The sequence below is a fragment of the Chiloscyllium punctatum genome, chromosome 3 (genome assembly GCF_047496795.1).
Source record: "Chiloscyllium punctatum isolate Juve2018m chromosome 3, sChiPun1.3, whole genome shotgun sequence".
NCBI lineage: Eukaryota > Metazoa > Chordata > Chondrichthyes > Orectolobiformes > Hemiscylliidae > Chiloscyllium > Chiloscyllium punctatum.
In genome coordinates, this window is record NC_092741.1 from 21,110,219 (window position 1) to 21,127,562 (window position 17,344).

The 17,344-nt window shown below is 43.5% G+C and overlaps 1 protein-coding gene across 1 annotated transcript in view; it reads right to left on the reverse strand.

Moving 5' to 3' along the window:
* The window catches only part of ptk7b (protein tyrosine kinase 7b), a 164,099-nt gene that overhangs the window by 76,641 nt on the left and 70,114 nt on the right, over window positions 1-17,344 (reverse strand). The window contains exons 5-7 of the mRNA XM_072548904.1: window positions 16,731-16,997; window positions 13,891-14,024; window positions 5,647-5,782 (exon numbers count right to left, since the gene is read on the reverse strand). Of these exons, the coding sequence (XP_072405005.1) occupies window positions 5,647-5,782; window positions 13,891-14,024; window positions 16,731-16,997 (537 nt within the window). The remainder of the gene's footprint in view (window positions 1-5,646; window positions 5,783-13,890; window positions 14,025-16,730; window positions 16,998-17,344) is intronic.

Below are 17,344 nucleotides of genomic sequence, written 5' to 3' on the forward strand. Positions count from 1 at the left end.
CATGATCTTAATGAACAGTGAAGCAAGCTTGAAGAACCAAATAGCCTACTTCTACTCCTATTCTCCAAGTTTCTAAATCTAACCAAACCTCTCCATGACGATTTTGGTCTATTACACTTCAGATGTAACAGTTCAACATGTTCAGTTCCCAGAAACAGCCCAATGCCTCAGGAAACTAAAGCTCCCCTTTGTGCATCATCTCTCTAGTCACATGTTCATCAGCTCTCTCTCTTTTTATTCCTATGCTTACTGTTGCATGGCACCAGGAATAATCTGGAGAAAAACTGTTGTAGCCTTGCCTTTTGATTTCCTGCATGACTCCCTAAAATCACCTTGCAGGATCTAGTGTGTGTTTTTCATGTTATTAATCAGAATATGGACTACAAACTGATTGCTCACCCTCCCTCTTCAGAATGCCCTGCAGCCATTCATTGACTCTGCCACCAGGGAGTGTCTGCTCCACTCTCAAATGGATTCCACTACTATGGTTCAACACTTCGTCCTCAAGGTGTCCCCACCTCAGAGCAGTTGGATTACCAAGATTGGTCTCACACTGGCCTCCACAGAGAAGCTGTCAAGCTCAATATTTCAAAAATCAATAAAAAGTTGGTAAGCAAGATGAATTTGGAGGATTCCCTCACTAGCTGCCTAGTCCTTTTTTTAATCTAATAATCAACTATTCCCTCTACCTGCACTTCCACAAGCTGTGGGATGATCACATCCTGAAACTTATTAACCACAAGTCTCATGAATGCCCTATCATGACCCCAGTTGCCACTCACGATGACACAGGTAGAGGCTCCTCCTGCCCACACAGTCATCCAGACTGTCAGGAGTGCATAGATTTTCCCCACATAGTGCAGGATGTGTAAACCATTGGCCTGACAGTTCCACTCTTCCAATTATAGAAATAGAGTCATAGAAATGTTATAAAAATCAGTGGACACAGACTGAGGGTTCTGGGTAAGGGATGCAGAGAGAATGTGAACAAGAATCCTTTTAAAATTCAAGGATTAAGACTTTGAACTTAAAAATAAAGATAATTAACAATTTCAAAGTGAAATTCTTGGGACAGTGGAGGAACATAAACTTGCAGAAGCTAGAGTTGTGGGAGGGGAACGCGGGCACGGACTCTTTCTTGCTCCACAGACGCTGCCATATCCACCAAGTCTCTCAAGCGTTTTGTTTTTAATTGCACAGACATATTTCGCTAAAGCATTCTGTTCTTTCTTCATCATTCAATGATTTGCAAGATTATGACCCTCAAGGAAACTGGAAGGGGGACTATCATGAACAGCCATTCACAGATTCTTTTGACTGAAATTATCAATGTCATCCTTGAGAAACCTAGATAAAAGAGAAAAAACCTCACTGGGGTAGCACCTGGAAATCAAGCCCTGCTATTCCTGGAGCCATGACAAGAATTCAAAATTTTAATCAAAATACCCAAAGTTTCTCAATTTTCTTGTCTGTTTGGACCCGGGTGAACAGAAAACATAAACCAGGTTTCTGTAATTAACAAGAATTGCTACATATTACAAATGAATACATTCTAAGAACTGATAAATATAATTAATAGTTAGAACTTAAAGCTATATACAGACGGGAACAGAAAGCAGAAACCGAAGTTGGCCATTTGACTCTTTAAGCCTGCTCTGCCATTCCTCGGCTGATCATCCAACTCAAAAGTCTGTTCCCACTTTTCCACATATCTTCTGATCTTTAGCCAAGTACTCTGTCCAACTCCTTGAAATCATACAATGTTTTTGCTTCAACTGCTTTCTATGGTAGTGAATTCCACAGGTTCACCACTCTTTGAATGAAGAAATTTCTCCTTATAAGAGTTACATGGTTTACCCCATACCCTTAGATTGTGATCCCCAACTCTGGACACCACCCCCATTCCTCCTCCTTCCCCCTGCCCCCAACACACAAATCTAGAACACCATTGCTCCATTTACCCTATTCAGCCTTGTTAGAATTTTATAGGTTTCTGTGACAAATCCCCCAACCCCCAATTACTCTAAAGTCTAGTAAATATAGTCCTAACTGATCACTCTTCATACACCAGTCCTGCCATCTCAAGAATCAGTCTGGTCCACATTCATTGGCACTCCTTCCACAGCCAGAACATAGAACATAGAACAGTACAGCACAGAACAGGCCCTTCAACCCTATATGTTGTGCCGACCACTGATCCTCATGTATGCACCCTCAAACTTCTGTGACCGTATGCATGTCCAGTAGTCTCTAAAATGTCCCCAGTGACCTTGCTTCCACAACTGCTGGCAATGCATTCCATGCTCTCACAACTCTGTGTAAAGAACCCACCTCTGACATCCCCTCTATACTTTCCTTCAACCAGCTTAAAACTATGACCCCTCGTGTTAGTCATTTCTGCCCTGGGAAATAGTCTCTGGCTATCGACTCTATCTATGCCTCTCATTATCTTGTATACCTCAATTAGGTCCCCTCTCCTCCTCCTTTTCTCCAATGAAAAAAGTCCAAGCTCAGTCAACCTCTCTTCATAAGATAAGCCCTCCAGTCCAGGCAGCATCCTGGTAAACCTCCTCTGAACTCTCTCCAAAGCATCCACATCTTTCCTATAATAGGGCAACCAGAACTGCACGCAGTATTCCAAGTGCGGTCTAACCAAAGTTTTATAGAGCTGCAACAAGATCTCATGACCCTTAAACTCAATCCCCCTGTTAATGAAAGCCAAAACACCATATGCTTTCTTAACAACCCTGTCCACTTGGGCAGCCATTTTAAGGGATCTGTGTACCTGCACACCAAGATCCTTCTTTTCCTTTACACTGCCAAGAATCCTATCCTTAATCCTGTACTCAGCTTTCAAGTTCGACCTTCCAAAATGCATCACCTCGCATATATCTAGGTTGAACTCCATCTGCCACCTCTCAGCCCATCTCTGCATCCTGTCAATGTCCCACTGCAGCCTACAACAGCCCTCTATACTGTCAACGACACCGCCAACCTTTGTGTCATCTGCAAACTTGCTGACCCATCCTTCAATCCCCTCATCCAAATCATTAATAAAAATTACCAACAGTAGAGGTCCAAGGACAGAGCTCTGTGGAACACCACTCACCAGGCAGAATATTTTCCTTCTACTACCACTCGCTGTCTTCTGTTGGCCAGCCAATTCTGTATCCAGACAGCTAAGTTCCCCTTTATCCCATTCCTCCTGACCTTCTGAATGAGCCTACCATGGGGAACTTTATCAAATGCCTCGCTGAAGTCCATATACACCACATCCACAGCTCGACCCTCATCAATGTTTCTAGTCACATCCTCAAAGGACTCGCCCCCGTGTTGACTGCATTTAATCAAGCCATGCTCTTCCAGATGGTCATAAACCCTATCCCTCAGAATCCTTTCTAACACCTTGCAGACGACAGACGTGAGACTTACTGGTCTGTAATTGCTGGGGATTTCCCTATTTCCTTTCTTGAAGAGAGGAATTACATTTGCCTCTCTCCAGTCCTCAGGTACGACTCCAGTGGAGAGCAAGGATGCAAAGATCTTTGCAAGTGGCGAAGCAATTGCATTTCTCATTTCTCAAAGCAGCCGAGGACAAATCTGGCAACTTTTCAATCTTAATGCTTGACAAAATTTTCAGCACATCAGCTTCCTCTACCTCTATCCATTCCAGCATGCACACCTGCTCTTCAAAGGTTTCATTCACTACAAAGTTTGTTTCTTTCGTAAAGACAGAAGCAAAAAACTCACTTAGGGCTTCTCCTATCTCCTCAGACTCCACACACAAATTCCCTATGCTATCCCTGATCAGACCTACTCTTTCTTTGACCATTCTCTTATTCCTCACATTAGTGTAAATGTAAAATACCTTTTGTGTTCTCCCTAATCTGTTCTGCCAAGCCTTTCTCGTGCCTCCTCCTGGCTCTCCTCAGACCAACATCTGTCAGAAGGAGGCCAAAATGGCATACGGCACAGGGAACAATTTGAAAAAATATCTTTGAAGTCCTGCTTTTCAATTTCCTACTTAACTCCTCAAAGTCAGCTTGCAGGATCTGCACACAACACTTCAGGTATGGTCTCTCCAAGATGCTATACAATTGCAATACAATTGCTCCTTAACTCAAATCCTCTCATTGTGAAAGTTACTTTCTTCACTGTCTGCTTTCTTCATTGCATGCCTACAGTAACTGGTGTACAAAATGCTCTGGCCTTGTTGTACTTGCACCTTTTCCAATAATCTTCCCTCATGTTGTTGCAACCAAAGTGGATAACCTCACACTTATTCACTGCCATGTATCTGCCCACTTATTCAACTTGTGCAAATCACACTGACAAAAACACACCGCTGTTATGAGTGAATATAAAACAACTGGGCAGGCAGTTCAATGGCCTCTGTCCACAGGATTCCCCAATTCTTTAATCTGTCTTCTCCAGGTATTTTTTAATTTCCTTGCAGGAGGCACAGAGCAAGTGGTCCACAAATATGGTCTCTAATATTAGTTAAAAACAACAGCTTAGCTCAACTGATGGACGAACATAATAGCTTCCTTCAGGAAGCAGGTATTTTCTACTGCAGAGACACAACACCTCACCTTCCAGAGGGCCAAAGCTTCTGGCAATATTATTCACACGCACAAACTGTTCAGCAACTTAAAAGGCAGTCACACTGTTGATAGCACACAGATGGCCTGTCACTCAATGTTAGAATTCCAAAAACCAAATCAGCCAAATGCTACCAAACAAATCTCACTTTATATACATCTCTGGGCCAGCCCAGCTGCAACCAACCTCCCCCACAATTCTTGAACAAAGCAGCAGTGTAAACACCACTTACAACGAGCTTCAGTACCTTGCCTTTAAGAAATGCAGCAATACCTTCCACAATTATTGATATTAAAACAGTCCTTTTCCTATTACAGTCAGCAAATAAAACTACAGAAAAAAAATATAGTCTTTAAAACAGTTAATCTTTTTGGTGACATTGCTGCAGGACAAATACAAGCCAGGACCCCAGGAGTAGTCACTAGTTCCTCACATGGAATGGACCAAACTGGGATGCCATGCACTCATGCATTGCTTTGAGATCTGAAAATGGCAAAAAACCCAAGTGCTACTTTGGTACTGAAAAAGATTTCACAGAATCTCAGTATGTTTTCTTCTGATGGTTGGAAATCATGTCTATCTTCATGTAATGAGAGAGTCAAGCAAGGCATCCAGTCTTCCTCAAGTTTGCTCCAAGAAGCACTGGCAGCAAAGTATGCATCAAAAGTCTCAGTAAAGTATCAGACATATTTCTGAAGACTTCAAAAGCTTGAAAAGTTAGCTAGCACCAGTCAGAGTCACAGTCATATCGCATGGAAACCCTGCAGTTCAACCAGTGCAAGCTCAACATAATCCCAAACTAAACTAGTCCCACCTGCCTGCTCCTGGTTCATTACAAATACTCAACTGATAACAATTTTAGAGTGTTTGGGACAGAGAAAATACATCTTTGCAAAACATGAGCAAAGAAAATTGGGCAACCAGCTCTGTGTAGGCTAGGTGATACTGGGGATTACCTCGTACAGCGCAGCTTGTACTACTCAATTCATGTTCCAAATGAAATGGTCAAACATAAATCAAGTTAGAATGAACACGTGCACTAACCTAAGACTTGGACACGTGCACCCTCTTCAATGTATCCTGCTGAGGTCCTGCTCTGACATTTGTATACAGTTCCATCATACACCTCCACATTATTAATACGCAGAGTTCCATTGTCAAACTCCTCAAATCGACTGTCCTGTAAATTAACCAAGACAATGAAAAGATACAGAAATATATGCAAGTCTGCTAACACAGAACAACTGGTTCACAAATATAGCTTCTGACATACTGGTTAAAAACAACAGCTTAGCTCAACTGGTGGACGAACATAACAGCTTCCTTCAGGAAGCAGGCATTTTCTACTGCAGAGACACAGTAAGAGACAAAGAGTTTGCAAATTGGTCAAATAAAGAACATAACTTTAGACAAGAATTATAATTTAAGAAATGGGTTTTGGCAGCTTGGGTAAAAAATAGTTACTGCTTGCACATTAACACGTGATATGGAAGCAATTTGTTTGCATACAGAACAATGTTATAGCTGTGTCTGTTTTATTATTCAAAAGACAGACATTTTGGTGAAGCTCTTCATCTTGTACTCATCAGAACTAATATAAAATGTCAATTTTCAAATATCACAACAGTTCATCGTATAGGAGAAAAGAGTGCTGAGTGGTTGGCAAATTGACCGATTGGGGCAGCATGGTGGCTCAGTGGTTAGCACTGCTGTCTCACTGGGACCCGGGTTCGATTCCAGCCTTGGGCGACTGTATGGAGTTTGCACATTCTCCCAGTATCTGCGTGGGTTTCCTCTGGTGCTCCGGATTCCCCCCACAATCCAAAGGTGTTCAGGTTAGGTGAAATGGCCATGCTGAATTGCCCACAGTGTTCAGGGATGTGTAGGTAAGGAGCATTGATCTTGGGTAAATATAGGGTAGGGTTACTCTTCAGAGGGTCTGTGTGGACTTGTTGGGCCGAAGGGCCTGTTGCCACACTGTAGGGGTTCTAAGATTGCCAGTTTTACCACAAAGAACATATTCCCCAAACCCCCAGGTAATTCATAAATGGCACAACATTTGAACATATTCCTTTGGTTTGCAAATGTTCCTAGATATCATTGTACATTGCTTTGAACAAGCATAAATAGGCCACATTACAAGGTAGACCAAATATCTTATATTTCATTAGTATTGCTATTAGTATTTCCAGGACTGTTCAGCAATTTCTACTCAGTTATGGAGTTCAGCTAACAGAAGACTTTTAGCTTTGGGTTTTGTAAGTACAGACTGGTCAAGAACAGTTTATACTCTGCCACTTCCATGTAGGAAGCTGGCTGTGATTGTTGGAAGTCAGTCATCTCAGCTCCAGGACACCACTACAGGAGTTCCTGAGGGTCTTGCCCTATGCCCAAACATTTTTAAATGATTCATCTATGACAACCATCTGCATCATTAAGTCAGAATTGGGGATGCTTGCTGATGATTGCGCAATGTACAGCACCATTCATGACTCCTTAGATACTGAAGCAGCCCATGTCTAAATGCAGCAAGGCAATATCCAGCTTTGTGTTGACAAGAAGCATGCAACAGTCATGCCACACAAATGCCAGGCAATGACTATCTCTAAATAAAAGACAGTCTAACCATTGCCCCATGACATACAATGGCATTACCAACATTGAATCCCTAACTTTCAATATCCTAGGTATTACTATTGACCAGAAACTGAAATGGACTTGCCATATAAATAGTGAAGAGTCTGAAGAAAGGTCATTGGACTTGAAACATTAACTCTACTCTCTCTTCACAGATGCTGCCAAAACTGTTGAGTTTCTCCAGTAATTTATGTTTTCATTTCAGGTCTTCAGCATGTGCAGTTCTTTGTTTTAGGTTTGTGAATCTGTGGAATTCTTTACTGTAGAGGGCTGCTGAGGCTGGGTCATAATGTATATTAAATGCTGAGAAAGTCGGATTTTTAAATCAGTAAATGGATCAAGAATTATGGGGATATGGTGGAAAAATGGAGTTGAGAATCATCAGATCAGACATGGTATGACTGAACAAGGGACCAGACTTGACAAGCTGCATTGCCTACTTCTGTTCCGATGTCCTATGATTTTATCTTCAGGCTAACAGTATTTTCTCGCAATCTCATAAACTACTTCCCTTCATCTGCAGCATTTTTTAACTTGTTTGTCTTGTGTGTTTTTGCGTATTAAATGAATATTATAATTGTTACAATTTATCAGATGATGAAATACTCCAGAAATGCTAGCCATTGCATCATTATCAACATCTATTGTGATGGGATTTGAACCCATTGCCTAAACCATTAGCATACATCTCTGGACTGGTCATTACCACTGCAGCGCCCATTAAAATCAATGTTATACAGCTCACACAATCTGTTGAAAGTAAAATTAAATCAAATGATTATTTTTCAACTGGCACAGACATTATGTTGAATGATCGGTGTTTAAATTTTCTACCTATCTATAAGTGGGTTCGGGTTGATTGGTTTTACTGGCAGTATTAAAAAGTGTGGTGCTGGCAAAGCATAGCAGGTCAGGTAACATCCAAGGAACAGGAGAGTTGATGTGTCAACTCATCAAGGGGGAGTGTGTGCGAGAGAGAAGGAGCGTGAGAGCAAGAGTGCAGGCGCGAGAGCGAGCGCAAGAGCAAGAAAGAACGGGCGCGAGAGCGAGCGCAAGAGCGAGAGAGGGCGTGAGAGCAAGAGAGAGGGTGCAAGAGCGAGGGCGCGAGAGAGAGCCGGCGCGAGAGCGAGCTGGTGCAAGAACAAGAGAGTGGGTGCACGCAAGAGTGGGCAAGAGAGAACGGGCGTGAGAGAGGGCACACGAGATAGAGAGGGCGCACACAAGGGTGAGCAAGAGAGAGAGAGGGCACATTTGAGAGCGAGAAAATGTGCGTGAGAGAGAGTGTGTGTGCGTGTGCATGTGTGAGTGAGAGATGTGGAGGAGGTGCTGAGAGATAAATAGGAAGGTGGGAGTGGGGCTGTGAGGTAGGTATCTTGGAATGCTACAGGTAGGTGAAGATGAGGAGCCGAGGGTGGAGCGGATAGGTGGGAAGGAAGATGAACACGCAGGACAGTTCAAGAGGGTGGTGCTGAGTTGGAGGGTTGGATCTGGAATAAGGTGGAGGGAGGGAAGATGTGGAAGCTGGTGAAATCCACATTGATCCGGTGTGGTTGGAGTGTCCCAAGGCGGAAGATTAGCTGTTCTTCCTCCAGTTGTCAGCTGGCTAGGATTTGGCGGTGGAGGCAGCCTAGGATTTGCATGCCCTTGACGGAGTGGGAGGGCGAGTGGGGATGTTTAGTACGTGTGTCCCGGAGATGTTTTCTGAAACATTCTACAAGTTGGCGTCTTGTCTCCCCAATCTAGAAGAGACCACAATGAGAGCAACGGACGCAGTAGGTGACGTATTTGGATGTGCAGAAAAATCTCTGCTGGATGTGGAAGGATCCTTTGGGGCTTTGGATGGAGATTAGGGGGTGGGGGCACAGGTTTTACATCTCCTGCGGTGACATGGTAAGGTGCTGGTAGTGGAGGATGGGTTGGTGGGGGGCATGGACCTAACGAGGGAGTCGCAGTGGGAATTGTCTCTGAAGAATGCTGAAAGGAGTGGGGATGGAAATATATCTCTGGTGCTGGGGTCTGGCTGTAGGTGGCAGAAATGGTGAGGATGATGCGTTGTATCCAGAGATTGGTGGGGAGGAAGGTGAGGACCGTGGTGGTTCTATCCTTGTTGCAGGTGGAGGGGTGGGGCTCAAGGGCAGAGGTGCAGGAAGTGGAGGAGATACACTGGAGAGCATTGTTCACCACATGGGAGGGGAAATTGTGGTCCTTTAAGCAGGAGGCCATCTGGGATGTACTGGAGTGGAGCTGCTCCACCTGGGAACAGATGCGGCGGAGGAATTGGGAGTAAGAAATAGCGTTTTTGGAGAAGGGGTGTGGGAGATGTAGTCCAAGTAGCTGTAGGAGTTAGTAGATTTGAGGTAAATGTCCGTGCTGAGTCACCGTCGGAAATAGAGATTGGGGGGCGTCCAGGAAGGGAAGGGAGGTGTCTGAGATGGTCCAGCTGAACTGGAGGTCAGGGTGGAAGGTGTTCGTGAAGTTGATGAACTGCTCAACCTCCTTGTGGGGCACGAGGCAATGCCAATACAGTCAGTTATCCATGTAGTGGAGGAAAATTAGGGAATGCTGCCAGTGTAACTTTGGAAGATGGACTGTTCCACATACTCGATGACGAATCAGGCATAGCTGGGGCCAATGCGGGTGCCCATGACTACACCTTTGGTAGGAAGAGAATGGGAGGACTCGAAGGAGAAATTGTTGAGGGTGAAAACCAGTTCCGTCAATCGAATGAGTGTGTCAGTGGAAGGGACTGGTTGGGTCAGCATGAGAGGAAGAAATGGAGGGCTTGGAGGCCTTCATTATTGCAGTTGGATGTGTACAAGGACTGAACATCTATGGTGAAGATGAGGTATTGGGGGCCGGGGAGCCAAAGGTCATAGAGAAGGCGGAGGGCGTGGGTGGTGTCCCAAATGTATGTGGGGAGATCCTGGACCAAGGAGGACAGGACGGTGTCAAGGTATGCAGAGATAAATTCAGTGGGGCAGGAGCAGGCTGAAACAATGGGTCGCCCTGGGCAGTCAGGTTTGTGAATTTTGGGTAAGAGATAGAACTGGCTGGTGCGGGGCCCCCGAGGTAATTAGGCTGTGGATGGTCTGGGAGATGATAGCTTGGTGATGGGAGGTGAGGTTGTGGACGAGGGACAGTATGAGGAGGTGTCCATGAGTTGGCACCTGGCTTCAGCAGGGATATGTTGGAGGCAGGTGAAGGGGTCCTCAGAGTGTGGATGGGAACCTAGTGGAAGTAGTAAGCCAAAGGTGGAGGAAGAAAAATTCAATGTTACGACATGTGTTGAACTCATTCACCTGGGAGGGTACTGCGAAGAAGGTGAGACCATTACTGAAGACTATCATTCATCCTCAGTGAGGGGCAGGTTTGTGGAGAGATGGAAAATAAATCAGGGCAGGGAGCTTGGTGCAATAAAGGGCGAGGCCACACTGGATTTGGTACTGGGTAATGAACCCGGTCAGATGTTAGGTTTGAAGGTAGGTGAGCACTTTGGTGATAGTGATCACAATTCGGTCATGTTTACTTTAGCAATGGAAAGCGATAGGTCTATGACGCAGGGCAAGAGTGATTGCTGAGGGAAAGGCAATTATAATGCGAGTAGGCAAGATTTAGGATGCATAGGACGGGGAAGCAAGTTGCAGGGATGGGCACAACTGAAATGCGGAGCTTATTCAAGGAACAGCTACTGCGTATCCTAGACATATATGTACCTGTCAGGCAGGAAGGAAGTGGTTGAACAAGGGAGCCATGGTTTACTGAATAAGCTGAATCTCTGGTCAAGAGGAAGAAGGCAGCTTATGTTAAGATGAGACGTGAAGTCTTAGTTAGGGCACTTGAGAGTTGAAAGTTAGCCAGGAAAGACCTAAAGTGAGAGCTCAGAAGAGCCAGGAGGGGATGTGAGAAGTTGTCAGCAGGTAGAATCAAGGAAAATCTTAAAGCTTTCTATAGCTATATCACATAAAAGATTGACTACAGAAAGATTAGGGCCAATCAAGGATAGTAACAGACATTGTGCGTGGGGTCCGATGAGATAGGGGAAGCACTAAATGAATATTTTTTGTCAGCATTCACAATGGAAAAGGACAATATTGTCAAAGACAATACTGAGATACAGACTATTAGAACTAGATGGGACTGAGGTTCACAAAGAGGGGGGTGTGAGCAATTCTGCAAAGTGTGAAAATAGATAAGACCCTGGGCCGGATGGGAATTTTCATAGGATTCTATGGGAAGCCAGGGAGAGGATTGCAAAGCCTTTGGCTTTGAACTTTATGTCATCCATTGTCTACAGGAATAATGACAGAAGAGTGGAGGATAGCAAATGTTGCCCCCTTGTTCAAGAAGGGGAGTGGAAACAAACCTGTTAATTATACACCTGGGAGCCTTACTTGGTTGTGGGTAAAGTGTTAGAAAAGGTTATAAGAGAGAGGGTTTATCATCATCTAGAGAGGAATAAGTTGATTAGGGATAGTCAACACAGTTTTGAGAAGGGTAGGTTATACCTCACAAACCTTACTGAGTTCTTTGAGAAGGTGACCAAAAAGGTGGATGAGAGTAAAGTGGTTGATGTGATGTATACAAGTTTCAGTAAGGCATTTGATAAGGTTCCCCACGGTAGGCTGTTGCTCAAAATATGGAGGCATGGGATTGAGGGTGATTTAGTGGTTTGGATCAGAAATTGGCTAGCTAAAAGAAGGCAGAGGGTAGTGGTTGATGGGAAATGTTTATTGTGGAGTTCAGTTACTGGTGGTGTGCCACAAGGATCTGTTTTGGGGCCACTGCTGTCTGTCATTTTTATAAATGATTTAGATGAGGGCGGAGAAGGATGGGTTCGTAAATTTGTGAATGGCAATAAGATCGGTGGAGTTGTGGATAGTGCGGAAGGAGGTTGCAGGTGACAGAGGGACATAGATATGCTGCAGAGCTGGGCTGAGAGGTGATAAATGGAGTTTAATGCGGAAAAGTGTGAGGAGATTCACCTTGGAAGGAGCAACAGGAATAAAGAGTACTGGACTAATGGTAAGATCCTTGGTAAGGTTGATGAACATAGAGATCTCGGTATCCATGTACACAGTTCACTGAAAGTTGCCACCCAGGTTGATAGGGTTAAATGCGTTAGCTTTTGTTGGTAGAGGGATTGAGTTTCACAGCCACAAGGTCATGCTGCAACTGTTCAAAACTCTGGTGTGGCTTACAGTTCTGGTCACATTATAGGAAGGATGTGGAAGCTTTGGAAAGGGTTCAGAGGAGATTTACTACAATGTCGCCTGATATGGAGGGAAGGTCTTATGAGGAAAGGCTGAGGGACTTGAGGCAGTTTTCGTTAGAGAGAAGATGTTTGACAGGTGCCTTAATTGAGACATACAATATAAGCAGAGGGTTAGATAGGGTGGACAGTGAGAGCCTTTTTCCTCAGATAGTGATTGCTAACACGAGGGGACATAGCTTTAAATTGAGGGATGATATATATAGGACAGATGTCAGAAGTAGTTTCTTTGCTCAGAATACTAGGGGGTGGGAACGCACTGCCTGCAACAGTAGTAGACTCACCAACTTGGAAGGCATTTAAATAGTCATTGGATAAACATATGGATGAAAATGGAACAGTGAAAGGTAGATAAGCTTCAGATTGGTTCCACAGGTCGGCGCTACATTGAGGGCAGAAGGGCCTGTACTGCACCGTAAGGTTCCATGTTTTATAACCCATATCACGTTTACATTTGATTAAGCTACTTTGGGGGAGAAAAATGTCATTTACTTTAGCTGTTAGCTATGGCTCAGTGGCAACTGCTGAGTCAGAAGAATTCAAGCTGACCTCAAGAGAAATTGTTTTCACCCAGTGGTTGGAATCTTGATCCCGTTCCTGAAACAGAAGTGGAGATACAAATTTGGATTGTCTGAGTCAGAAGGTCATGGGTTTAAGCCCAAGGACTTGAAAACAATCTATGCTGCGAGACCAGTGTAGCTTTGAAGTGGTGTCAGAAGTGTGATCTTTTGGATGAGATCTTAAACACTCTCTTGAATGGATAAGTCCCTATGATACATCTGAAGAACATATGGTGACTCCTCTCCATGTGCCAGTCAATATGTCACCAACAAATAATGATCTGGTTATCAGTTTATTGTTTGTGAATCAGGTTAAGGGCAGTTTTAGCATATGACTCCAATGAAAAGATATCATATAGTGCTGCAGCTGTAGGGCATGCTCTAAATTATGGCTTGAAGAAGTGCAGTTTAGTATTATTCCTGATTATTTGTCAATGACCATGAAAAACACCTAATACTCTGTTCTGTGCTGTGAGCTGTCAACCAAGACGATGATTGTGATGCTATAACTGGTCTGTGTTCTTGTGCAAGAAAAGGATAAAATCTACCAGAGCACGTAACTCCAAAATGAGCAATTTTGTTTTAAAAAGATGTGTGAACACAAAAGAAAACACAATCAGTTGAGATATCCTTTCTGCTTCAATAACCTGTTTGCAGTCAGGATTCACAAATGTGAGAGGTAGAAAAAGTAAAAAGGAACTATATCTGAACAAAAATTATTTTCAAAAAAGTGACGAGGATAGACATTTACATTGCCACTTTCTTCAGTAATCTGAGCCAATCGTAAACTGCACATACCTCCATAGACAATGATATACTTACACCAGAAATATCCACATTGTTCCGGAACCAGGTAACTGTAGGAGTTGGGGTGGCCCGGGTGCTACAGTGCAAAAATCCTGGCTTCCCCTCTTCTAACTTGCTGTCTTTTGGCTTAACCACCCACTCTGGAATTGCTGTAAGTCGAAGAATTAACAAGAAGAAATTCATTACACTAATTTAGACAACTTCAATGTCTTGGTTTAAAGTGTTTAAAAAAGTAAATAAAACACTTAGACTTTGATGAGCTGTGATTTGATCAAGTAAGGAAATTCACTAGCAAGAGTTGCACTAAGCCACAAATCAGGAAACTGTCCCTCCTCTTCTACTCTGTTCAGATTCATCATTTTCAATACTACTGTTAACCTTCTCATCTGCAAAGAGGATCCCTGCTCTGCCTAATTCATCCACATAACTCAAGTTTTTCAACCATACATGTCAAATCTTTTCTGCACTTTCTCTAATGCCTTCAGATCCTTCTAAAACACGCGAATAGTCCGACGAGGGAAGGGGCCATATTGGACCTGGTACAGGAGAACGAGCCAGGACAGGTGGTAGAAGTTGCGGTGGGGGATTTCTTTGGGAACAGTGACCACAATTCTGTAAGTTTTAGAATACTCGTAGATAAAGATGAGAGTGGTCCTAAGGGAAGAGTACTAAACTGGACCAAGGCCAATTATATCAAAATTAGGCGGGAGCTCGGAAATGTTGATTGGACACAGCTATTTAAAGGGAAGTCCACATTTGATATGTGGGAGGCTTTCAAAGATAGGTTAAAGATAGTGCAGGATAGGCATGTCCCATTGAAGGCAAAGGATAGGAAGGACAAGATTCGTGAACTGTGGATGACAGGAGAAATTGTACGACTAGCCAAGAGTAAAAGGGAAGTGTTCACAAGGTCTAGGCAGCTAAGAACAGAACGGGCTCTGGAGGAATATTGGAATAGTAGGACAAGTCTTAAACTAGGAATCAAGCGGGCTAAAAGGGGTCATGAAATAACTTTAGTGAGCAGAATTAAGGAAAATCCCAAAGCATTTTATTCTTATATAAGAAGCAAGCAGGAAACTAAAGAAAGGATTGGTCCACTAAAGGATAATGAAGGAAGGCTGTGCGTCGAACCTGAGAGAAGGGGCGAGATTCTCAATGATTACTTTGCATCAGTGTTCACTAAGGAGAGGAACATGATGAATGTTGAGATTAGAGATAGAAGTTTGATTAGTCTGGATCACGTTGACATAAATAGGCAAAATGTGTTGGGTAGGCTAGAGGTTATTAAGGTGGACAAATCCCCAGGACCGGATGGGATCTATCCCAGTTTGCTGCGAGAGGCGAGAGAGGAAATAGCTGGGGCCCTAACAGATACCTTTGTGGCATCCTTAAATATAGGGGAAGTACCGGAGTACAAGAAGGGTAGTAGGGATATTCCGGGTAACTACAGACCAGTGAGCCTGACGTCAGTGGTGGGAAAGTTGCTAGAGAGGGTACTGAGGGATAGGATCTATTTATATTTAGAAAATAATGGGCTTATCAGTGATAGGCAATATGGTTTTGTGCAGGGGAGATCGTGCCTTACCAACTTAATGGAGTTCTTCAAGGAAGTGACCAAGTTGATACATTGAAGGAAGGGCTGTTGATGTCATATACATGGACTTTAAGAAGGTGTTCGATAAGGTTCCCTATGATAGACTAAAGGAGAAAATGAAGTCACATGGTGTGCAGGGTGTTCTAGCTAGATGGATAAAGAACTGGTTGAGCAACAGGAGACAGAGGTTAGTAGTTGAAGGGAGTTTCTCGAAATGGAAAAAGGTGACCAGTGGTGTTCCACAGGGATCAGTGTTGGGGCCACTGTTGTTTGTAATACACATAAATGATCTGGAAAAGGCACTGCTGGTATGACCAGCAAGTTTGCAGATGACACAAAGATTGGTAGAGTAGCAGAATGCATAAGGGACTGTCAGAGAATACAGGAGGATATAGATAGACTGGAGAGTTGGGTGGAAAAATGGCAGATGGTTTTCAATCCAGACAAATGTGAGGTGATGCATTTAGGCAAGACTAATTCTAGAGCGAATTATACAATGAATGGAAGAGCCTTGGGAAAAGGTGATGAGCAGACAGACCTGGGAGTGCAGGTCCACTGTACCCTGAAGTTTGCTGTACAGGTGGATAGAGTGGTCAAAAAGGCATATAGTATGCTTGCCTTCATTGGACGGGGTATTGAGTATAAGAGCTGGCAGGACATGTTAAAATTGTACAAGACATTGGTTCGGCCACATTTAGAATACTGTGTACAGTTCTGGTCGCCACATTACCAAAAGGATGTGGACGCTTTGGAGAGGGTGCAGAGAAGGTTTACGAGGATGTTGCCTGGTATGGAAAGTGCTAGCTATGAAGAGAGGTTGAGTAGGTTAGGTTTATTTTCATTAGAAAAAAGGAGATTGACGGGGGACCTGATAGAGGTTTACAAAATCATGAAGGGTATAGACAGGGTGGATAGAGACAAGCTTTTTCCCAGGGTAAAGGATTCAATAACAAGAGGTCACACTTTCAAGGTGAGAGGTGGAAAGTTTAAGGGGGATACACGCGGCAAGTATTTCACTCAGAGGGTGGTGGGTGTCTGGAACGCGTTGCCCGCAGATGTGGTAGAGGCAGGCATGGTAGATTCATTTAAGATGCGTCTGGACAGATGCATGAGGAGGTGGGGAGCAGAGAGATACAGATGCTTATGAATTGGATGGCAGGTTTAGACTGTAGATTTGGATCGGCTCAGGCTTGGAGGGTCGAAGGGCCTGAACCTGGGCTGTAAACTTTCTTTGTTCTTTGTAAATCAAATTGTTCCTTACTTGCCACAGTGACGCTCAGCTCCCTGGTCTTCTCTCCAGCTTTATTTCTAGCATGGCAGGTATAAATCCCAGAATCCTCTTCTGCTGTGTCAGTGAAGATCAGCTCATTTCCTGCTTGGTAGACACGCCCTTCAGTTGGAACTTGTGCACCATCTCTATACCATGACACAACTGGAGGAGGCAGCCCTCTAGGTGGTGGACATTTAACATGCTGAGTAGTATTTTCGATGAAAATCTTTGGATTGAACATCTGGATATCATCAATTTCTAAGTTAAAAAGAAAGATGGTTTCACATGCAGCTCCATAGTTTCTAGTCACTTTTTAAATCTAACTTTCCCCGCATCCTTATGGCTGGCTATATGTTAATATTCATAGAAAACTACTATTCAAAATAACACTCCTGATACCACAAAAACCTTTCAGTAACTCAACATCCATTTGCTTTTTATAGTCAATAGATAATCGCAGCAATATTTCCAGCTCTATTTTTACTTGTTCGAGACAACCCTTTGTTGTATTAATTAATTGCGTTAAGTATCATTTACACGAAGAAGCTTCTAAAATGAGTGTTTTAAGAAATTATGTTTTATTTCATTCTGGTGATGAAAAACTC